The sequence below is a fragment of the Salvelinus sp. IW2-2015 genome, linkage group LG14 (genome assembly GCF_002910315.2).
Source record: "Salvelinus sp. IW2-2015 linkage group LG14, ASM291031v2, whole genome shotgun sequence".
Taxonomy (NCBI): domain Eukaryota; kingdom Metazoa; phylum Chordata; class Actinopteri; order Salmoniformes; family Salmonidae; genus Salvelinus; species Salvelinus sp. IW2-2015.
In genome coordinates, this window is record NC_036854.1 from 48879732 (window position 1) to 48903179 (window position 23448).

Sequence of the window (23448 nt, forward strand, 5' to 3'; positions counted from 1 at the left end):
CCGTAAGTAATCCCCGAGCCAAATAGTTGAAAAATCTGTCGATGTGCCCTTGAGCAAGGAACTTAACCCTAATTGCTTATGTAAATCGCTCTGGATAAGAGAGTCTGCTAAATGACTAAAACGTAAACTCAGGAAGAATTGTTCACTTCTCTCATTGACTTTCCAAACCCTGGTCTGCTTGGGATGTATCGTGATGTTGGGCACAAAGGTATATAAGATGGTGGATGAATGAAGATAGTTCACTCAAACTCAAACAGTTTACCATTGCAAAACAAATAAAAAACTATCTGTTCCGGGTTATTTAAGGGGGTGGCTCTCCCATAAACACCAATGCGATAGTAACTGGGTCTCTGGTCTTCTTAGATCATTGGCTTCTATTTAAAATGAGAGAGTGGGCTGTCTCGCTTCCTTTTCCGTCTCTGGAGACGTCACAACAGTGTGTCACGTGGCTCTGGACGTTGTCAAATCAAAATTTGCGCGGGGAAGCTGCGTTTGCTAAGTTATAATAAGAAAATAGTTGATGATTTATAAGAACGGCATACGACATTGGTATGTATTTAACATTAACTTAGCTAGTGGTATATGATATGCTGATGAACTCTAGTTTTTATTTTTTGTCCATAAAACGGAAACACGAAGCAAGTTCMGTTTGTTAGCTAACATTATTGTTATTCAGATTTAACGAGATATTTTACTTCTTATTTCACAGTGCTGGCTAAACATGTCTAAGCGAGAGGCATTTTTAGACTCCATCTGCAAAGACAATGTGGGGGAATTTCTCAATTTCACTAAACTCCATGTGAGTAACATTAGCTACAATGTTGTTTTTGCAAAACTTCAAATATGAATAGGAGTGGTTCCTAAGCTGGGCCCCCCCCCCCAAACAAAAATAATAATAAATAAACAGTCAGGCTTTCAACTTACTATTAAAAGTGGTAATAGTAGAATGCACAAGGTGCAATTTCGAAATTGGGTATCCAGTACATCATCTGTTTTCCTTTTGTCATGTCAGTCATTGCATACCTTAGAGAACAATTTATAACTTTTCTGAAATGCAAACGTATTTTAGCCCATATATTTTGTTGTAATGTTTGAATCACTCAAATATCACATGAATACACACACATTAGCCATGGCAAAATGTACAGAATTGCAGGAAATAATCTTTAAACTTCTCCGACAACAAGAGGGCAACCGTTTGTCAGAAACAGTGCTTGTGCACATAGATGTGGCGTGTGTACAAGGGGGACCTGGGATGTTCCCCAATGGGGGGCTTCAGTGAAAAAGTTTGGGAACCCCTGTCTTATAGGACCAATATCATGAATCTCAAAATGAGTATTGTCTACCATACTGATTCCTTATGCTCGTCTATCTATTTGAGAGCCTTGCCTCTGACCCGGTTGGCTGTAATGTTACCACAGAAGGACACGGCTGAGCCCTTTGACCTAGATGAGGTCCTGCAGGAGCTGCCAAAGGGCCAGAGAGAGGCACTGTGGGCCCGACTAGTCACACTACTTTGTGACCAGCTGGCAGCCTTCGCACCAGAGCACTGGGATGCTGGCTTAGAGGAGGACAATGAAATGGAGGTGGTGTCCCCAGACCGGGTGAGTACTAGTGAGTAGAGTTGTCACAATACTAGTATCHTGGCAAGGACATAAAACATGAAGCAGATTAAATTTAAGGGATACAGTCCTAATGTTGGAAAAGAAAATGCATTATGTTGTCACCCAGAGTCAAATGTTTGTTTTCCCAAGCTATAGTGCACACTATTTGACATAAAGAAGGTTCGACCAAAGAGTTTAGTCTGCCTTGTTTTTCTGCCATGGAGAATCGTAGTATCATAACAATTCCACATCCTGACCACTCTCTCTCTCTATATATTTTRCCACACTGGGCATGACCGCAGTTGTTTTATTCTTGCTCTGACTTCATCTCCTACATGTGATGTCAGTGTTCAGTTGTCTACTCTTCCTTGATTGAGAGGTGGTCATCTATTTCGTTATTTAGACACACACCATGTCTGTCCTTGAGGGAGTGACTCTAGTGGTCAAAGCTTCTGTGGATGTCATTGAGGATGGCGACGCCTACAATTCTCTCTTAGAGTGTGGCAACATATTAAATGGTGAGTTTTYAATTTTTTAGTATTAACTCTATCCTTGTTTTATAGTAAAAAGAATACATTTAATTTCTATAGTGCTTTTTTAGTATAGAAAGAATCTCAAAGCGTTTCAAAATACATGTTTTACGGAGCCTGGTTAACACYACTCACATGGTCAATGAGGGAGAGCTGACACACTGGTCTGGACAGGAGGCCTTTGTAGATGCAGTGTTTGTGCAGAGTTGTACTTATTTCTGGCTGAGCTTTGGCGGCGCACAGGGGCTGTGGCTATCCATGTGTGTGTTTGAGTGAGAAAGACACAGAGGAGAACCAATCAGTAAAAAAGCAGTTATCGACACCATGCTGACAACATCAAAAGAGCCTTTCCAGACTGAAGTCAGGAGGACTTTGAGTTAGGTGTCAGCCAGATTATTTTAAGTACTCCAACCCTTCAGTCTGTCTCTGTCCAACAACCCCAGGTGTCCTGCCTTACCTTCCTGCCTCTGAGATGCCTCTGCGGCAGGCTATCCACGGTCTGTGCGAGGCCTGGTGGAAGAAAGGCCTCCTTGGTAAAGAAGCGCTGGGCCGCACAGCCTTCCTTGGAAGCCTGGAGAAGACCCTCATCCTGAAGAAACCAGTACGTACCCTTTAGCACCAACATGGCCTGTTGTTTTTCTGTTTTGCTCTCTGTCGGTCTTCCTTTTTCTCTAGCGAGCTTTCTGGACTTGCTTTCAGTTATTTTGGTGGGAAATACAAAATGATAGGCTACCAGGTTTATTTCTGGTGTGTGTGATGTGGCTATGGATGTGCCCAATGATGTGGTCTCTGACTGGAAATTTTAGAGGCCCTCCTGTTGGGCCTGTAATGACAAAATAGTTTCAAAGCTAATTTCCTGTAATTCTACACATTTTGCCATGTGGTGGAGATACATTTTTTTTGCAGTTATGAGGCTCATTTCCTGCAGTTCTACACATTTTGCCATGGGTTATGCTATCTAAGTGACTGAAACATTATAACAAAATCAATTGGGGCCGCATGCCATGACCAAAATACTCCTGAATGCATCATTTTGGGAATTTGTTTCTCTCTGACTGTCTAGCTTTTATTTTGGTGATTGTTAGTTATCAAAGGTGATCTATTCTTGACAACAGACGAGTGCTCTCTAATCACCCGGTACTCTCATTCAGGGATCATCTTCATTTTATCTCTGTCAAAACTGAAGTCTTCTTCTACACTAGTGTATCAGAGAGGTGGCTGTTTGCATTGGAGTGATAMACGATTATGATTTGTGATCCTCTCGTTTCTGACCTAGTGAGATGGATTCCCTGCAGGCAGTATCTGCATTTTAGGCTGTTCTCCAGTATGTGTCTCTGGTTATCTGGGGGAAGAATATCTGTGTACTAACTTTTTGTCTCATCTTGGCACCTTTGTCTTTTGGCGTCTGCATTGACCCGTTTTGTATGTGGTTTGCTGAATGTTGTCGATGCGTTGTGTGCACGTTCTCAGGCGGCTGAGATCCAAAGGCTTTGGGGTTTCCATGAGGTGCTGTTCACTGTGGACTTTGCGTCGCAGTGCAGCAAGGAGCTGATCGATCTGCTGCTACAGTGCTTCCTCAGTGTCAATCACATTAAAAACGAAGATGTAAGGATGTCTTTTTATTGGTATGTGTGTGTGTGTGTGTGTGTGTGTGTGTGTGTGTGTCAGAACTGTTTTTTTTTAAATACTTAAAAATGGATTGAATTTCAAATATTTTCTCTGCCCGTTTGAGCTTTCCTAGCTTAATAAACCAAAAGAAAAGTCCCAAAACTGCAAACCCTGACCACCTGGAACTCCAGACAAAAGAAAGCTGAATGTTTTTATATATTTTTTTCATGTATTTGAAACCCGGGTCTGGTGTGTGTGTGTGTGTGTGAGATCTTATGCTATGCGATCATGCTCACATTGTCGTTCCAATAACATGACTTTCGCTGGCAGGGAAAGCGTCTGATGGTCTTCCTCTTTAGCTGGAATGTCAACTTCATCCAGATGATCCATGGAACCATCAAAAACCAGCTACCTTACTTTGCAAAGTAAGTGTTTGCATTTGTAGTTTCCTATTAAGGTACTAAGTGTCCCTGTTATAATGCCGGGGAGGTTGGCGGTTCGATCCCCGGTCGAGTCATGCCAAAGACTCAACAAAAATGGGACCCGATGCCTTTCAGCTTGGCACTCAGCATTTAGGTTAAGGCCCCATGACAGACTTAGTGTACTGTCCAGGAGGTGTACTTGCACATCAAGCTGCCTCCCGCTACAGAAACAGGAGATGGGTCGTTCTGGCTCGGTCAAGGTTTACTTATTCAAAAGTAGCTGTCAGGAGGCAATGGCTTTCTCCTATTCAATTCATGATGATATACCTGTTTTTTTGACTGCTTGGTTGAACTCCGTAGATTTTTTCCCCTAGGCCCCACACTGACCACATAGCTGAGATCTACTGCCGGGCCTGGAAGAAGGCTTCTGGGGTCTGTCTGGAGCAGATAGAGAGCACGTGCATCCAGGACTTCATGCAGCACGCTGTGCTCCTGCACAGGACCTCGCCCGTCCATGCCAAAGTCAGACAGGTGGGTGCCGTGAACATTTTGACTTGGTATGTTTCAAACATATTTCTCACTCTGCTTCAGAAATAATATTTTTTTTTATTTTTATTTTTTACAAATCGATACTTTGAGTCAAATATCAATATAATATTGAGATATGTAACTACTGATTAAAAATATATGTATTAAAAAATAAAAACAAGTACTACGGTACTTCAACAGCACACATTTCCTGTATTTCTATTTTTTCATAACAAGACTAAGGCTTTAGCATCATATCAGCAAACCTCCAGCTGGCTTACTTTACCACAAAGTCTACATATTCACTGCAATGGTTGACGTTTATTTCATGTGTGTGACTTAACTCTCATCTGTGTAGATACTGAGCTACTTTCACAAACGGAAGGGCCGCCATGGGTTGGATGAGATGCTTTACAGACTCTACAAGCCCATTCTCTGGAGAGCGCTAAGCGTACAGTCCAATTTTCCTTGATACACGTACTCTCTTTATTTCTGGATAGTGTTTTTTGTTGTTGTTGTTGGACTAATGAAGGAGTCTTCTCTCTATCATTGTAGGCTGCCAACTCTGAGGTCCGGGCCAATGCCACTCTGCTCTTCACCGAGGCCTTCCCTATCCACAATCCTAGCCAGAACAGTGAGAAGATGGACGAGACCATCCAGAAACAACTGGACACGCTGGGCGTAAGTCAATGTATTATGACGTTGAATTTCCAAGTGGTCGTTTTATGTTTGTGAATCCCTGAAATGCCATAAGTTGAGCTAATATGTGGCAGATAGCCTAGCAGTTAAGAGCGTTGGGCCAGTAACCGAAAGATTGCTGGTACGAATCCCCAAGCCAACTAAGATGAAAAATCTGTCTGTGCCTTTGAGCAAGGCACTTAACCCTGAAGTCAGTCTGGATAAGAGCGTCTGCTAAATGACTAAAATGTAAATACGACAATTTGGAATTATGGACAAATAGAATGTTTCTGTGTCGATTTAAAGGGTTAAATAGTTCAAGTGTAGTGAGTCTATTTTATCAGCACTGTGTACAGTGTATTCCTGTTTAATAAGTGATGTCTGCTTAATATTCTAAAGCTCTCACCTGTTTGTTCCTGTGTGTCGGTGTGTGTTTGTAACATGTCAGCGCCTGCTAGAGGACCCTCAGCCTCTGGTGCGCTCCACAGCCACCCTCGGGGTCTGTAAGATCCTGGCCAAGTGCTGGGAGGTCATCCCCCCCACTGTCATCACCGACTTCCTCAAGAAGCTTGTGGTAGAGCTGGCCAATGATACCACCTCCCCCGATGTCCGCTGCTCCGTCTTCAAGGMGAGTTACCACAGTATTGAATACAATAAAACACGACATATATTAGAGCATTATGGCTACGTCCCAAATGGCACCCTATTCCCTATATAGTGCACTAATTTGACAGGTCCTTACGGCTCTGGTCAAAAGCAGTGCCCTGTATAGGGAATAGTGCACCATTTGGGATGCAGACCTATATGAACTCTGACCCCCCTCTAGTCATCACTGCGGTTATGTGTTGTTATTATGGATTACAATTAAATCTCTCCAGTGTTTGACCATCGTGCTGGACAATGGCCACAGTCACCCGTTGCTGGAGCAGCTGCTGCCAGCTCTGAAGAACAGCCTCCATGACACCTCGGAGAAAGTACGCGTGGCCTTCCTCAACATGCTGCTCAAGATCAAAGCAGTGCGAGCCGCCAAGGTAAAAACACCGCTTGCGTGTATTTCTGTTTTGTGCAAAACCACAACGTATTACCAAACAAAAAGACAACAATGAAGATATTCAAAGTACTACTATACATTATACTAAATGTATATTTCTCATTGTCATTTTGTCAGGAAATACACTGTAGTTATTTCTGTTTGTGTTGGGAGAAAGCTTTTTGATTCCCCGCTTATCTCAGTAGTACTGTCAGACATTATTTGTGATGCTCACCCTGCCGTACCCCTCCTCTCTCTCCTCTCCAGTTCTGGAAGGTGTCCTCCATGGATCACCTGCTGGCCCGTCTGGCCGTCGACTCGCAGCCTGTCTCCAAGCGCATCGTCGACCTCCTCTTCAATTCCTTCTTCCCCGTCAACCAATCAGTGGAGGTGTGGTGCGAGCGCTGCGTCACTCTGATTAAGATGAACCCCAAGGCAGCTAGGACTTTCTACCAGTATGCACACATCTACACAGCCCCCACTAACATAGGTGAGTTTAGCCTGCAGTTGTATACAGTAGCTCCTACACAGCCCTCACTAATATAGATCAGTTTGGCCTTCAGCTACAGTATGTAGCTCCTGTCAGCATATGTGGGATTTAAAGGGATAGTTTGACATTTTCCGGTCATTGCGCTAACGCTAGTTAGCAATCGCTCCAGAAACGACCTTCAACTTCCTTCAAACTGCAAGCATAGATATACAAATGGTATCCATGAGTTCATCCGATTCTGGGTAAGTAGTGGGGAAAAAGGGCTTCATTGCCAAACTCTCGAACTATCCATTTAAATCACTCGTTAATCTGTTGACAGTTGACAGTACTGACCTGTCTAAGGTCTTTATTCCCCCTAGATCATATTCAAACTACGTATCTAGCTAGCAGATGTTATGAGAGTCATTTGAAGTTGTTAGAAAACCCTGAATTAAAGTCTGTTTTACTGTACCCGCTTGTGTCCCAGTCAAGCTGATGCTGACAATCCGCCGGTGTTTGAATGCCTGCATCCAGACTGAAGACCTGAATGAGACAAACTCAAACAAGGAGAACACAAGTGTAAGACTGATTTGTAGCACTGAATGTCAGCTCACTTACAAGACTAAGGAAATTGTCGTTTGTCAATGGAATGCATGTACGATAATCAAGATTTTTCCATCATTCAAATTGTAATATAGAATTGGTACATGTACATCCCACCCCTTCAGCTAAATGCCTCCTCTCAGTTCCTGTCGCACCCCATTATATAACCCAACGTATAATCTTTTTTTACTCAATTGTTTGTAAATGTAGTTCTAAACAAACACTTTCCAGCTTCAAGACATGGTAAAAACGATCATTTTGATCGGTCTCTCTGGTGTACTGGATGGTCAGTCCTTACATCCGTAACTTTGTCTATGAATTTAAGTGTTTACACGTCTCCAGCATAGAAAGCTAGTATGAGGGTTTGCGCTCAGGCTAGAATGAATAGTGGCCGGTGCGAGAGAACATTTCCTTAGAGTTCAGTAGTTCTCGAACCATGAAAAAGAGAGAAAAAAAACAAGGAGGCTGATGTGCTAAAATATACTTCATTGAATGCCGTGCTCAAAAGGGAAGTGAAAAAAATATATTTTGAGCATGGTATTCATTTAAGCATATTTTGCCTCCTTGGTGTTTTCCTATTTGTGGTTTGAGTGCAAGTACCTACTGGACTCTATATTTCTCCAGCCCCATCGCTCAGCTGTTTACCACAACAAGTTGCACGGTGACCGCTTTGTTTTATTTTAAATCCCAGATTTTAAAACAAAGTTCCTTGCAGGTTCTGGAGCATGTCCTGTCGGTCAAGGACACGGCGGCCATGGCCAGTCTGCTGGAGGTGGTGGTGATCTTGTGGAGGAGCATCCGGAAAGCCCTGGAGCTCAACAAGGACGCCCTCCAGTACACCACTGCCAAGTTTGGCTCCGTTGTGCCCAAGTACTTCAATGTCTTCCAGGTGTGAGGTGGACTCTCTCCTAAGTGAACACTTGTTCACTTCCCTTCATAGATTTGAAAGGAAATGACTGGTTTATGGAAATGCCCTCTAGCCCATGCCTACACCAGTCTAATGCTTTTAAATGTGTGGGGAGTAGTGAACGAGTTCGCACTTAAAGGAAGAAGGTAAGATTATTGGTACGCACCCCAGATATCTTCCCCATCATTTAAGATGTCCTCACCTTGTTTCTCTCTCTTTCAGGAGGAGCGTTGCACAGTTCCCCTCATCCAACTGGCCTCCCTACTGCCCCCAGCTTCTGTCCCCACTTTCAGGTCTGTGGGGGTCCTGCTAACTTGTCGTCCTTTTTGGCCTCTTCAGACTCTCTGTGTTAACCCTGTCTCTCTGGTCCCTGTGTTCCAGCTGTGGGGTGCTGTCCAGGCTGAAGAGGCTGGAGGCGGGGGCCAAGGTGTCCCAGTACAGTCAGATCATCGAGTGCCTGTGTAGCTGGGGCCAGGCTGCACACGTCCTGGAGCTCATCACAGACTGGCTCACTGATGCCTTACCCACCCCCGCTGTACGCAACACGCACAGAGGTTGTGTCACAAATGGCACCCTATTCTCTATATATTGACCTACTTTTGACCAGGGTCCATAGGTTCACTGTTCTAAAGTAGTGCACTATATAGGGAAAGGGTGCCATTTGAGATGCAGGCACAGATGAATAGGGATGCCTCAGTGAGACCCTCGGCGGCTCCTTGGTATTTTATTAGGCAGTGTAATGCAGAAAGGAGGGATGCATCTGCATAGTAATAAATCTTACTAACTTTACTTTATTCTGAGTAAACAAAGAGTTTTGTCTTCAAAAACTTTGCCTTAATGCTCTTTATAGTAGTGTACTGAGATGTAATCATGACATCGTTGGACATTACCCCACCTCTCTGCTCCCCCTTCTCCTCCACAGGGCAAAGGGAACACCAGTCGGAAAGTGCGCATCCAGGAGACGGTGAAGGCCAAGCCAGACCTGGGGCTAGATTACCTGGAGTACCTGGTCAGCCGTACCTCCACGCGGGACTGCATCCTGCCCTTCAGGCAGGGCCAGCTCAAACAGCTGCACAAAGCCCTCGGGGCCTGGAAGGTAGAGTAGATAATATAATTACAGAGTTGTATAGATTGGTTATATGTGCGGTGAGAGGCTATGAACAGAGGTGGTATCCTGTGTCATGTTTTCCTTCTCAGTCAGTGCTGTTATCCCATATGAGCTCTTCTGAGGCCCAGGCCGATGTACCCAGAGCAGAAACGGCACTAAGAGCATTTGCCCTTCACGCACGTCTCAGTGCCCATGTACAGCACAAAGTGAGTCCCATTGCCTACATGCCTCCGCTTTGTAACCAATCTGTGTACAGTATTGCTACTAACAATATCAGCTAAATGTCCTCGATAAGTGTCGGTTTGAGCAGTGTACTGTAGGTACTTGGTTTATCGTCCCAGATCTAGTAGACACTATTTGGGATATAACTACTGGTCTGTGCAGTGTTTTGGCTATAACCACCGGGGCTTGCTATAACCATCGTTACTTGCTTTCCCAGTTCTCGGAGGGGAGGGATTTCCTTGTCCCTGTGGAGAACATGGCAGCGTGGGTGGCAGAGAGGGTGCTGCCCTTCCTGGTCGGCCCCAGTGAGGGAGGGGTCACTGAGCAGCAGCGGGACCTTGCCAGGCAGGTAGTAGAGGTAAGTGTGACCCTCTGGATAGGGTAGCAGGTATCAATCACAGGACAGGGTTTACACTATCGTTTTGTACAGACGACCTAAGCGTTAGTTCTGTGTTCACTACTCCGCGGTACCTCAGAGGTGTCTAACTCAATTCCTGGAGGGCTGTATGTCTGCCGGTTGTGTTTTCTTTCAATTTGTGTCCAACTAAGACCTAGACAGCCAGGTGAGGGGAACTCATAACTAATCAATTACAGGAGATACTCGGCCCTCCAGGAATTGGGTTCGACACCCGTGCTTTACCTGTAGACAGAGGGAACATAAATCAAATCAAATCAAATGTATTTAGTTAACCCCTTTTTACATCAGCAGTTGTCACAAATTGGTTTTCTGGAAACCTTAACACATGAGTAAAATAGCATTAGACTTTTATCAAATATCAGACATAAAAGAATAGCTGTAGAATATAGTTGTGTATTACACTGTTACAGTATTAGCCAGGACATTAGGTCCTGGTAATTTACGAGCAGCTTTATGGTATTATGGTCAGTAGATCAATTCTTGTCCTGGATCTTTCCTATGCTGTCAGTCTATGAACAGACGGAGGGTTCATCCTAAATTGCACCCTATTCCGTGCACTACTTTTGACCCTATAGGCCTTGGTCAAAAGTAGTGCACTACATAGGGAATAAGGTGCCATTTGGGACGCCGCCTTAGTCTGTTTTATAGATTGTTATTCAGCTCCGGTCCACACTCTCACGTATCAGCTCTCCGTTGTACGCCTCCCACTCCCAGAGAGCAAGATGGACTCATTTATTCTTTTGAAATGGGCTTCTATAGTTCTTTCTTCCATTACTCTCTCAAGTGTCTCACCCAGAGGCTGCTGCTGTGATCAGATATTGAAAATAAACCCCTCATTTATCTTAATACCCACTTCTGTTGCTTCCACTAACTCTCTAGAGCTCCAGCACCAACACTTGAGATTAAGATACTATGGTATGGTGGCTTATTCAATGCGTCGTTTTCAGGACAAATTACACAAATGTAATTTTTTATTCATATTTTTTTTATTGTCCCATAATATAGTTTGTTTAGTTGGTCTTTCGGTATTATTCCAGGTTCTTAAAAAGAGTTGCATTTTATAAATTCTGAATTACTATGCTGAAACAATAAAATAAAAAATAAAAAAACATCAGTCATTTTTCTGTCCCTCTTTGTGGAGTGACATGGTTGCTCTAACGTTGCGGTGATGTTTGGCAGTGTTTACTGACGGTGAGCAGAGATGTGATCCGGGTGGGCCTTGGGGACGAGGAGTTCAAAGGGCAGGTCCTTCACCTGTGCTCCATCGTGCTCCTCTCTGGTGAGTATATCTATACTGAACATATACTATTATAGAGACCTACAGAATCTAAATGAAGAAACATGCCATTTTCGACCATCTGTAAATCAACATTTCTATAAGGCACATTTAGAACCGTAGATTCTCTAGAATAGTTGTTGACTGGACTAGGCCACTCATTTCAATGTGTCTGTGAGGAAATTTGACGTGTGTGTGTGTGTGTGTTTTATTGTGTTCTCAGAGAAGGGCTACCTGTGTGTTCCTCTGCTGCTCTCTGTGCTGACGGAGGTGGCGGAGAACTACGTCCCCGAGAACCAGGCCCAGGACAACCAGTCCTCCATCATCCTCACCGTGGTCACCAACGTCTTCCAGAAGATCCTGGAGGTTATGGCTCGCCGCCTGAGGAAGGACCCCGAGGAGGGCCAGGAGGTGAGGAGGATGGCGTGCGTCCCAAATGCCTTTATGGTTTGAGTGTTAATCAAAAGCACACACGTAGATCATTTTAGAGGTAGTCTCTTCAGTCACACTTTAAATGGCTGTCTAAATAATACCTATTTGGCCCAACAATAGAAGCCACTCTGGGGCCATATGTATCAAGCTTCTCAGAGGAAGTTTTTCAGTTACTGTACCACCAACTAAATGTTGCTCTCCCCAGTGTACCCCCTACTCTGATACGCTATAGATAGATATGTCCATGTTCAGCTTGCAAATGTGAATAGATGACTTACAGTTGTTTCTCTCCCCTGGCTATTGTAGCTGTGGCACTTGGCTGTTACCGCTCTAGGAGACTTCCTCCAGGTGGTTCAGGCATGGTCGGGCATCGAGTCCAACCCTCTAAACGGGGTGTTTTCCACCGTCTGTGCTGCCACCCTCGCAGCGACCCAACACTCCCTGCAAAAGGCAACAAAGATGGCTGATACACTATTTTCCTAGATAGAAAATGTGATTCCAAATGTTGATCGGTTGCGAATAAAGAACATGTACTATATTTCATCTGCTCTGAACTTAAAACTGTTCCATCTTAGATTTCACATCCTCAAGAGGTCACAACACCAGAGACGGTCCAGGATTTGCCTCCTCTCTCAAGCATCTTGTTGACCGTTCTCCTCAAATCGCCCCTGGTCACAAGGTAAACAACCAACTACACTCCAAGCGTTTTGCTGCTTTCTATTACTATTCACACTGACCGGCTCAGTTCGGTTTCCTTTTTTTGTGTTAAATGTTTTTACAGATTTTTCCCACACAAAAAGGAAGAACAGACACCAAACAGTCAACCCCACACGACGTCGTACAAAGAGCTCCAGCCATGGAATATATACTGTACGTTTCTCCTCATTGGTGTTTCTAATCCGAGGCCTCTTCTCTTTTCCAGAGCCTTTCTGGCAGAGATCATCTCAACTGTCGACTCAGAGGTCATTGATGGTCTGACCGGATTGGCTGCAGTTCTTCACATTCTGGCAGTTGTCAGACAGAGTGAGTAAAATAAGTTGCAATAAAGAGAATTTCTCTAGTTTAAAAAAAGAAAGAATGATTTCACATTCATGAATAGTTTCTAACAGGGCGTGGCTAAAAAAGAATTGCTGTTAAACTGGGAGTGTAACTTTTGCCGGTGTGGAGCAGAGAGCGTGCCATTATCCACTGTTCTCTGGCATGAGCCGGTTGCTTATGCCCAGGTTTCATTGAAATGAATGCCAGAAGCTCAGTATCCAGTGTAGCTGGCCTGTAATGATTGTGCCCGTCTTTGTTCCAGCTGGGAAGTTTAAGGCAGATCTGAAGAGTTCAGCCGTGTCCGTCGACAGACAGCTTCAGAAACATTACGCTGTCACGGCTGAGGACGAAGGACACATCCAGAGGTGACTAGATTAATGAACGTTGTAACGTCTGTCCCAAATGGCATCCTGTAGTGCACTACTTTTGACCAAGACCCATATGGCTCTCCATTGGTGTAAATCTGTTGCTACCTTTTGTATGTTTTTAAGAATAAAGTATTTTTGAGTTGTTAGCTAGCTGTTATAGCATTTTACCCTCAACGTTAAGGAAACATGCTCGTAAGTTGGGAATTGTAAGATGGCAAATTATATTTTAAAATGACATAATAGCAACCACAAAATGACATTACATTATTTATTTTTGTACCTCTTTTTCCAGGGTAATCTACGAATCCGCTATCAACACTTTGAATGAGATTCTGATGCCATGCCCATGAAGCGGCAAGAGAACCTCATTTACACATTTACTAATTATTTCTTGGTTGCCAGTGTCAGCTATTCTTCTGTTCTGTTGTTTCTATGCAATCATGGTGTATGCAGCATGACTTGTATTTGCGCTTTGGATTTATGTATTGCGTCAGTATACTCTATGCTGCATAAACTGAACTGTGTGTAACATTGCTAAGTAACTGCTAAAAATACATTTGAAATGTGAGTTTCAACCATGTCTTTGTGGATTCTCTCTAAAATCACTTACACATGTTTTAGTTTAACTTATAGTACATATTTGCACAATTTTATTGAAGGAAATATAGTTTGTTTAGTTAGGGTCCACCACTGGCAGAAAAGGTTAGTTTCTGTGGCTAAGGAGGAAGGACAAGAATGAAGAACTAAAGGCCAGCTGCAGGGGATGACAGGCAGACATCCCTACCACTGCTCTGCCACCAGGAGACGTACCGGGATAGGGAGAGGAACATTGAGGAGTGGTGGTCCCCGGGTGATGACCCTCTAGCTGGTTTACAGGCACTGCTGGAGGTGTGACAGGTGGTAACCTTCTGCTGGGCATCTCTGCCTATCTACCTGTATATAGTATGTATATCATATTGTAGTGAATTCAAGGCGTATCCCCGACTGGGACTCGAACCCATCAACTGTCAAGCCAACACCTTAACCGTTTTGCCAAGAGGTCCGAACTGCTTGATGAAGTCGCAAGGTGTTGTGTTAAGGTTGCTACAATATGCACTTCTTGTTTGAACAATTTATTGATGGAAATGTAGTTTGTATGCTTTTAGTTATGTTCTATCCAACACAAACACTCCAGACATTTCATTGCATGTATGAACTCTGTATAAACTTGACTAGCCATGCTATAGTATGGTATTTTAGAATTATCCTGCTACTGTTTATACAGCCTTACAATAAAGAGATATATTAACTTGTTTATTCAGATGCTGAGTCCAACTATAAATGTCCTCATTTACTTTACTGTTAGTGCACTACTTTTTTACCAGGGCCTATAGGGCTCGGGGCCCAGTTTCCCAAAAGCATCTTATGGCATAAGGTCATATGGTTCTAAAGATGAACTTAGCTTTAAGATGCTTTTGGGAAACCAGGCCCAGGTCAATAGTAGTGCACTATATATGGGAAAGGGTTCCACTTGCGATGTAGTTCCACTCCTAGCTATCCACTCCTTCCAGCTGGTGTTTAAACCCTGGTGCCTGTAACTGGCGTTCTGGATAGACGTCCCTCATGCCCACTTGGACTTATTGGTATTGCATTTTTTTTGTTTTATCTCTATATTGCCTACTCTCGAGCTTTATTTCATAAACTTCTACTATTTTCGTGGTGAGACTGGCTAACCATTAATTATTGCGCACTGTGGGTGCAAGCTCAGAGACCAGGCGCGGGCCCCTCGCCATGTGTTTGACGTCAGAACCTAGGAGGGGCGCCTTCTGAAGGTTGCTGTCCGCGGTGCTGAATCCTGACGCGACTGCGGAAGAGAAGTGGCGGAACCGAGAAATTGCTCTTCAAATCTTCTCATATTTTCACTTTCCCTCGCAATTATCTCATCCATCAATTTTGGACCATCCTGTATTTAACACTGACACTATTATGTTTTAGCAAAGGTGTGCAATGGATTAGACTAGGTAGAGTAATGGATTCGCCGTGTTCCATCATCTTCGCTGTGTTGGCTTTTCGCCTGTCTCTTCCAACTACCTCCGCTGACAGCAAATTTGGTAAGTTGACAGTGGTTCACGGTCAATATATAGCCATTTGTATATAAAAAAAAACATACTTACCTGCCCAGGTGTTGCAGTGCAAAAGACAGGCTTTTAAACCACCATATGGGCTATGGAAAAAGCTAGCGTTTACGTCTTACTTTCCATGAAAATGTTTTTCTAATGTTCTGTAGATTACTCAAAAAAGGAAAATCATAACAAGGTGTCAGGGACAGTGTCTTCGGGACATGAACTGGATAAGAGCATCTGCTAACTAAAATGTACATTTTAGTGAGTGAGTGTCCCGGATTTAATTCTGAAAATAATTAACCATAATACCTGTAGTCTCTCGTGACATCCTGATTCTGGGTGCCGAGATTATACAACGCTTTAGGTCATTATCTATTCTGTTAGACAAGACCCAGCACATTGTGTTTTCAGGATGAATATGTTTTTAAAAGGGGGCAATCTGGGAATCGAACAATATAACGGCCACCCTAGCACTTGTTTTTTTAAGCAGCTGAGGGCTGGAGAAATGTAACCACTATCTAATTCATATACAGATTTATGGATCCAAGGATTAACCATCCATGAGATCACAAATATATAGTTTTAACCATGTTTTGAAGCTATACCGTGGTTGTTTACAATTACATTGTTTACAAACAATGGTGTAAAACATTAAGGCAGTTATATACAATTTAAAATATTACATTTCGTAACATTTTTCAAAACACCTTAAGTGTGTGCCCTCAGGCCACTACTCTACTACCACAATATCTACAATACAAAATCTATGTGTACCTGTGTGTAGTGTGTCTGAACTAAGTTGAACTAAGCTAATGACATGAGGCATTTATAATTTACATTCTTCAATAATCAATGTCTATATCGTTCATTTAAAAGTTCAAAAATAGATGTACCAATCCCAGATTGCCCCTTTAAAGTGAGAACTATGTGTGGCCTGGGTGGCCCATGAGTTTGATGACATATTCTTAAAACATGCTACATGACATCTACTATGTGATTTGTAAGCATTTTGGTTTTTTTCGTTTTTCTAGAGACATATTTCCTTAATGGCGTAGTAGTCATCTCTAAAAGGACAGCACATACACTTTCTTGCTTTATTTCAGTCTTGGCAGGGAAATCTGCCTTCATATTTTGATTGGTTTTCCCTGCCTTGCCCCAGTTTAACACTCAGTAAATGCCAGAGTGTAACATTTTGAAGCCATTGTGGATAAATGGGCCCTTCTGTTGAGGTTTGCCTTGCCGTGCAGAGACTGTAGGTTTATTACCAGATGGAATAGACCTTAATCAAGGGGTGAGTGTTTCTGTCAGACTGATAAGCAGGGATGCCGTCATCTCACTGATCCTGCATCAGCGTGTGTAGTGTCTGTGTGGGACTGGTGACCTGAGGTATCATCCTCTATCTGAACCAGGACCAGTCATGAAGTTGAGTCAGACGCCATCTGTACGTTTGGAAAGTGCTAACATTTTTTTTTACGCTTCTCTCTGTCTATCTTGTACTGTCTGTCTTCCCACTCCTTTCTGCGTAGGCCTCTCGATCTAATTCCCTCTGACTTGTTGGTCTCTCACCTTGTTTCTATCTGTGCCAGTCTAACACTATTGTAAGGATCCTACACAATCCTCAGTTAAGCTCTCATGGAGAAAGACTGTTGCTAAAATGTTGTGAAATTAATAGGAACAGGAAGGGGAATGGTACAGCATTCAAGATAACTGTTTTTTTTGTTGCAAAGGAGACAGTATTGACTCTGTCAGCATCCCAAATGGCATCCTATTCCCTATGTAGTTTGCACCACTTTTGACCAGAGCCCATAGTAGTGCATTACATAGGGTATAGGATGCCATTTGGACTGCAGGCTCTGTCTCAGTTAATCCTGAATGAGTCAGCCATGTTCCATCAGAGAATTCTACACAACCATTAGAGAATCCAACTCATTGTTCAAATTCATACTTGTGTTTAAAATATATATATATATATATATATTTCTGGGGGTGGTCTCCATCATCAGTGTCTGTGGACTGCCTGGGTGGTTGAGACAGTTCTTGTTTTTAATGAGTCCCAGTGTGCCTTGCACTGTGTCGCCGGGAAGTTCCCTGATTGGTTTTATCAAAGAGCGCATTTCATTCCCTGTCGGGCTTGTGTTGTGTAGCCTACTGCGGATCTGAGTGTGTCTACTGTTTCATCTGTATGTGTGTTATGACACCAACTAGCACAGGGAAGCTCTGAAAAAAAAGGAGTGGGAGGTAGAGAAGTAATATCCGAGCAGCTATAAATATCACTTACTTGAAGAGCTAAACAAAGGCCGAGAGGGGAATTAATAACCCTGGATGCAGGATCAGAGTATAGAGAGACTGTTCGATGATAGAGCTGCGGGTGATCAGCCTAGCAATTACTTGTTATTTTTTTCCTTCAATAGATATAGACCACTAAACAGATAGAGAGTATTAGTGGCGACAGATAGAGGTTGTGTCACGTTCCTGACCTGTTTTCTGTTAGTTTTGTATGTGTTAGTTGGTCAGGACGTGAGTTTGGGTGGGCAGTCTATGTTTTCTGTTTCTATGTTGGTTTAAAGGGTGACCTAATATGGCTCTCAATTAGAGGCAGGTGTTTTTCATTTCCTCTGATTGAGAGTCATATTAAGGTAGGTGTTTTCACACTGTTTGTTTGTGGGTGGTTGTCTCCTGTGTCTGTGTTTGTTTGCACCATACAGGACTGTTTCGTTCGTTCGTCATTTTGTTTGTAGTAAGTACTTGTTCGTTCGTTCTGCGTGTTTTATGTCAGTTCGTCGTTCTAGTCTGTCTACATTAGTTTTGTTATTTTGTAATCATTTCAAGTATAGTTCGTTTTTGTTCTTGTTTAATAAAATTCATTATGGCATTTCAATGCGCTGCACCTTGGTCGAATCACTACTCCTCCTCTTCGTATGAAGAGGAGGAGGAACATCGTTACAGGTTGTGTCAAAGGGCAGTAAGCGAGATTCATTCCTACGCGGCATGTCCTATGGATCCTGGTCAAAAGCAGTGCACTATATAGGGGGAAAAGGTGGCGTTTGGGGTGCAGACATAGTTCATGGTTTCTATCTCATCAGATCACCTGGAAGGATCGCATGCCTTAGTTTAGGGAGACATAAGCTTTGCAACTCACACAAGCACGACTAGAAAGTAATTAGACAGAGGAGATGCATAAGTAAATAGGTCTAGGTATGGTTGGGATTTATTTGGCATAGGGGATTGTTCATGCATGGTCTACGTTGGTTGAGCCTCTTGCTGGTTTAACTGGAGAGCTCATGGCCGAGGTGTGTGTCGAGTGAATAATAGCTGCTATGACACCATAGCTATCTTCAAAGTCTGCTGTCTCTCTGTTCAATGTGCTCTGCTGTCGTCAACCTTATCTCCTAATACATCCAGACAAGCTTTGCTTTGATTCATTGGCTTCGCTCTATCGCCACTAGCCACGGTCATCTGTCATCCCACAAATCTATTCAGTCAATGGTGGGGACGTTACGTTGCAGTGCTTATAAATCATCTCAGTGGATAGAGATGTGACATGAATGGTTGGATAGAGATGTGGGTACAATATGTGTTTCTTTTCGGATTGGCTCCGATACAATGACGGTCAGTGCCATTTAATATGATGATTTTTTTTCATGAACATGGTCTTATTTCTCTTACAGCATATTGGATGACTGTCATTCATATTTCACTCCACTCACCCAGTTCACTGTAACAGCGATAGGTTTAGGATACTACATGATACTTGAATTTTCCCTATTCCCATCACAAGGTTGCTACAACCTAGCCTATGAATGAACGTTTTTACAACGTAGGTGCACACAGGTCAAGAGACACATTTGAGGCAACAGACAGTGACATCCAATACTTCCTTGCCTTGCAGACTCTTGCCTGCATCAAGCTGATATATTAAGTAGTCATTAGTTCAAGAGTTTCTATTGGCCAAATTCAAGCATGTTTATCCCAGTTTAGTTCTGTTTGCTTCAGTGTAAGGGACGATTTTCAACAGAATCGGCGGGATTGAATACACGCATAAACAAACATCCACGTTATATTCCTTCTTGCATCCATGCGCTCTCCTCCTCTCACAACTCCCCTTCGCTTGTGGACTTCAATGCACAACACATCAGCTCTATGTGACCAAGCGAAAAAAACCTTTCCAAGCCAAACAGCTAACTTACTTTAGCTAATATAGTGATAACAATGTAACATCATAGTCAGCATAGCTAATATAACGAGCGCGTTACATTACACTGTAGTCAGTAAGCAGTTACACCGGCGGCAATAAAATAGTAAAACCAAAAGTTTAACCTTGACTTGGAAGACTTCCAGTGGTGTGTTGGAAAGTCATAGCACCCATCTGTTTGAGCAGGGTGTTTCAGTAGGCTAAACTAGCTAGCTACATTTAAGTAAGTGAAACGGATCTATAGAAACTCTATATACATTTCTCTCTTGCTTCTCCTTCAACTTTGGAATAAATTAATTTGTTCAAAAATTTTCAACTATTGTATTTCTCTCTTTGAGTCTACTCACCACATTTTATGCACTGCAGTGCTAGCTAGCTGTAGCTTATGCTTTCAGTACTAGATTAATTCTCTGATCCTTTGATTGGGTGGACAACATGTCAGTTCATGTTGCGAGTGTTCTGATAGGTTGGAGGACCTCCTCTGGAAATTATCATAATTACTGTGTACATCTATGGAAGGGGGTGATAACCATGAGCCTCCTAGGTTTTGTATTGAAGTAAATGTACCCAGAGGAGGACGGAGGCTAGCTGTCCTCCAGCTACACCATGGTGCTACCCTACAGAGTGCTGTTAATTAAGGCTACTATAGACCTTCTTTTCAAAATAGTGTTTTAATCAATTATTTGGTGATGTGATTATATTTAGCATAGTTTTATCTAAAATGGATGACTTTTTAAATGTTTTACAATTTTCATTTTTATGAAATTCACTGAGGAGGATGGTCCTCCCTTTCCTCCTCTGAGGAGCCTCCACTGCAGATATCCTCCCAAGCTAGGCTACTTGACATATGAAACCCAATAAAGACCCCACCTTAACTACGTTTTGTTTTCTTGCTGTTGCTTGTGTGTTTTCAGGTGCAGGGTGAAGTTGCCCCTAGATGCTGATAATGTGTCAGTTTTGCATTTTCCCCGTTAATGGTTAAGGTTAGGATTGGGAAAGGGGAAGCTGATCCTAGATCTGTACCTGGGGAAAACGTTGCCTCAGTGCTATGTTTTCATTGGTAGTTCCCCTGTTGCCACGGCACCCCAGTAAGTCTCAGAGGACAAATCCGACCTGTGTTGTCTCAGAGGTCACTGAGAAAGCTGTAGACACAGGTGTGTGAAAGAGTATGTCTCAGGGTTAAAGATCACAACTTGTAATATATTTTAACAAGGTTAAATAATGCTTTATAGAAAGTTACAACGTTTAGCTCTTGTCACCCGTCATCTAGCTAACTATCACTTCTAGCTAGCCTAGCAGTCTCAGTCCGGATGTCAACATAACTCCCGTTACAATGTGCATTTCTAGTTGTAGTCTTTTAACTACACTGTAAGACGTTTCTGTAATTTCAACAGCAAAACACTAGAATGCACAGTAAAATACTATAAATGCATTAATACTGTAGATTGCATTGCATTATGGGTAAGATGCTGAAAAATACTATTGGAGTTGGAAGCCTCCTGTAAAAACGACTATAACACACTGTGTTTGTTTACAGTAATAGTTTATGCCTCCTGTACAATGTAATTGTCTACAAATTATTATTTCAGGTGCCAACCTCATGCTGTCAGTTGAGAAAGACTATTTTAGTATTTCGAAACCGCTGTAAAATGGAAAATATTTTCAGCATCTGCTGGGTACGTACTTTGACTTGTATATAAGTATCTCTATTTCTAGCCAACGTTGAATTACTGCATGTGTTCTTTGTCAGCTAGCTAGCTAGGTTAGCAATCGTTTCGGTCTGCTCTAAATTGCACGTAAATGTCTTGCTGTGAGACCTAGAAAAAATCTCCCAAATAATAATTGTTGTGATAGGCCTCGCTGTACCACAGGTTCTGAGTGCCATAGAGAATAGACTGAGCGCAGATTCATGACTGTTAAGTTATCACCATTACTACAGACAAAACGGCTTGTTTCTAGCAGTTCAAAAGATATTACCGGTGTAACATATATTTTTTGGAATAACGGGCCGCATTTTACACAAAAAAACAGTCGTGGACCGTTAAACTACTAACGAGCCGCTAAAGCCGACGCGAATGACTAGTGCTTCGGTGTTGTATCGAGGTGTGTGCTGACCAAAGGTGCTTTCCACTGGGCAGCATATCAGCGTTGCCGGCAGTAGCTAGTAACGTGGCCAATGTCGCCCCCGTCGCCCCCCAGGATTATATTTAAAGTAGGATAGCAGCCTACACAAGAAATAACGAATATTGGTAGCCATCTAGATGTCCCTGTGAAACAGTCTACTCAATGGGGAGAGCTTGAACGGTAACAACACCGAGAGACAGTGTCCGAATTAGCTGTCACAACTCTGTGTGATTCTGTGCACTCGGCTCTCAGCTGCGCAACATACAGTGCCTTCGGAAAGTTTTCAGACCCCTTGACTTTTTCCACATTTTGTTACGTTACAGCCTTATTCAAAAATTGATTCAATATTTTTTTTTTCTTAGCAATTTACACACGATACCACAAAATGCCAAATCAAAAACAGGTTTTTAGACATTTTTACAAAGTAATAAAAAAAAAAAAACATACTTTATTTACATAAGTATTTAGAACCTTTGCTATGAGACTCGAACTTGATCACAGGTGCATCCTGTTTCCATTGATCATCCTTGAAATGTTTCTACAACTTGATTGGAGTCCGCCTGTGGTAAATTCAATTGATTGGACATGATTTGGAAAGGCACGGACCTGCTTATATAAGGTCCCACAGTTGACAATGCATGTCAGAGCAAAAACCAAGCAATGAAGTCAAAGGAATTGTCCATAGAGGTCCGAGACAGAATTGTGTCGAGGCACAGATCTGGGGAAGGGTACCAAAGTTCTGCAGCATTGAAGGTCCTCAAGAACACAGTGGCCTCCATCATTCTTAAATGGAAAAAGTTTGGAACCACCAAGACTCTTCCTAGAGCTGGCTGCCCGGCCAAACGTAGAAATCGGGGGAGAAGGGCCTTGTCATTCTGACAGAGCTCTAGAGTTCCTCTGTGGAGATGGAAGAGCCTTCCGGAAGGACAACCATCTCTGCAGCACTCCACAAATCAGGCCTTCATGGTTGAGTGGCCAGATGGAAGCCACTCAGTAAAAGGCACCTGACAACCCGCTTGGAGTTTGCCAAAAGGCTCCTAAAGACTCTCAGACCGTGAGAAACAAGATTCTCTGGTCTGATGAAACCAAGATTGAACTCTTTGCCCTGAATGACAAGTGTCACATCTAGCTATTGTAAAGTGGCTGTTCCACTGGATGTCATAAGGTGAATGCACCAATTTGTAAGTCGCTCTGGATAAGAGCGTCTGCTAAATGACTTAAATGTAAATGTAAATGTAGAGGGAACCTGGCACCATCCATGGTGGTAGCAGCATCATGCTGTGGGGATGTTTTTCAGCGGCTGGGACTGGGAGACTAGTCAGGATAGAGGCAAAGATGAAGGGGGCAAAGTACAGAGAGATCAATGATGAAAACCTCCTCCAGAGCGCTCAGGACCTCAGACTGCGGTGAAGGTTCACCTTCCAACAGGACAACGACCCTCAGCACACAGCCAAGACAACGCAGGAATGGCTTCGGGACAAGTCTCTGAATTTCCTTGAGTGGCCCAGCCACAGCCCGGAGGTGAACCCTATCGAACATCTCTAGAGAGGCCTGACAATAGCTGTGCAGCAACGCTCCCCATCCAACCTGACAGAGCTTGAGAGGATCTGCAGAGAAGAATGGGAGAAATTCCCCAAATACAGGTGTGCCAAGCTTGTAGCGTCGTACCCAAGAAGACTTGATGCTGTAATCGCTGCCAAAGGTTCTTCAACAAAGTACTGAGTAAAGGGTCTGAATACTTATGTAAATGTCATGTGTGATTTAAAAAAGAATCTATTTTAGAATAAGG

At 43.0% G+C, this 23448-nt stretch overlaps 2 protein-coding genes across 4 annotated transcripts in view; both read left to right on the forward strand.

Moving 5' to 3' along the window:
• Nucleotides 1-400: 400 nt before the first annotated feature.
• LOC111973147 (condensin-2 complex subunit G2-like) lies at nucleotides 401-14541 on the forward strand. 2 transcript variants are annotated; one of them, XM_070446714.1, is made up of 27 exons: nucleotides 401-549; nucleotides 710-799; nucleotides 1422-1604; nucleotides 2008-2122; nucleotides 2578-2735; nucleotides 3605-3739; nucleotides 4073-4167; nucleotides 4539-4695; nucleotides 5051-5143; nucleotides 5248-5373; nucleotides 5819-5996; nucleotides 6247-6401; nucleotides 6668-6890; nucleotides 7357-7448; nucleotides 8188-8361; nucleotides 8602-8672; nucleotides 8761-8914; nucleotides 9302-9475; nucleotides 9577-9693; nucleotides 9927-10067; nucleotides 11307-11406; nucleotides 11627-11814; nucleotides 12142-12285; nucleotides 12411-12514; nucleotides 12758-12858; nucleotides 13136-13238; nucleotides 13534-14541. In XM_070446714.1, the coding sequence occupies exons 2-27, from the start codon at nucleotides 722-724 to the stop codon at nucleotides 13589-13591; spliced, it is 3417 nt and encodes a 1138-aa protein (XP_070302815.1). In that variant the 5' UTR covers nucleotides 401-549; nucleotides 710-721; the 3' UTR covers nucleotides 13592-14541. The 2 variants fall into 2 exon arrangements, with proteins under 2 accessions (XP_070302815.1, XP_023856166.1); XM_024000398.2 differs by lacking the exon at nucleotides 710-799 and having other exon boundaries at nucleotides 402-549.
• Nucleotides 14542-15050: 509 nt separating this feature from the next.
• Nucleotides 15051-23448, forward strand: part of LOC111973158 (receptor-type tyrosine-protein phosphatase N2) — a 275436-nt gene continuing 267038 nt past the window's right edge. The window contains exon 1 of one of the 2 annotated variants that reach the window (XR_011480953.1): nucleotides 15051-15331. Coding sequence is in view for 1 of the 2 variants with exons in the window: in XM_024000412.2 (XP_023856180.1) it covers nucleotides 15250-15331 (82 nt within the window). In the remaining variant the exon portion in view is untranslated. The remainder of the gene's footprint in view (nucleotides 15332-23448) is intronic. The other variant, XM_024000412.2, reaches the window with a different exon arrangement.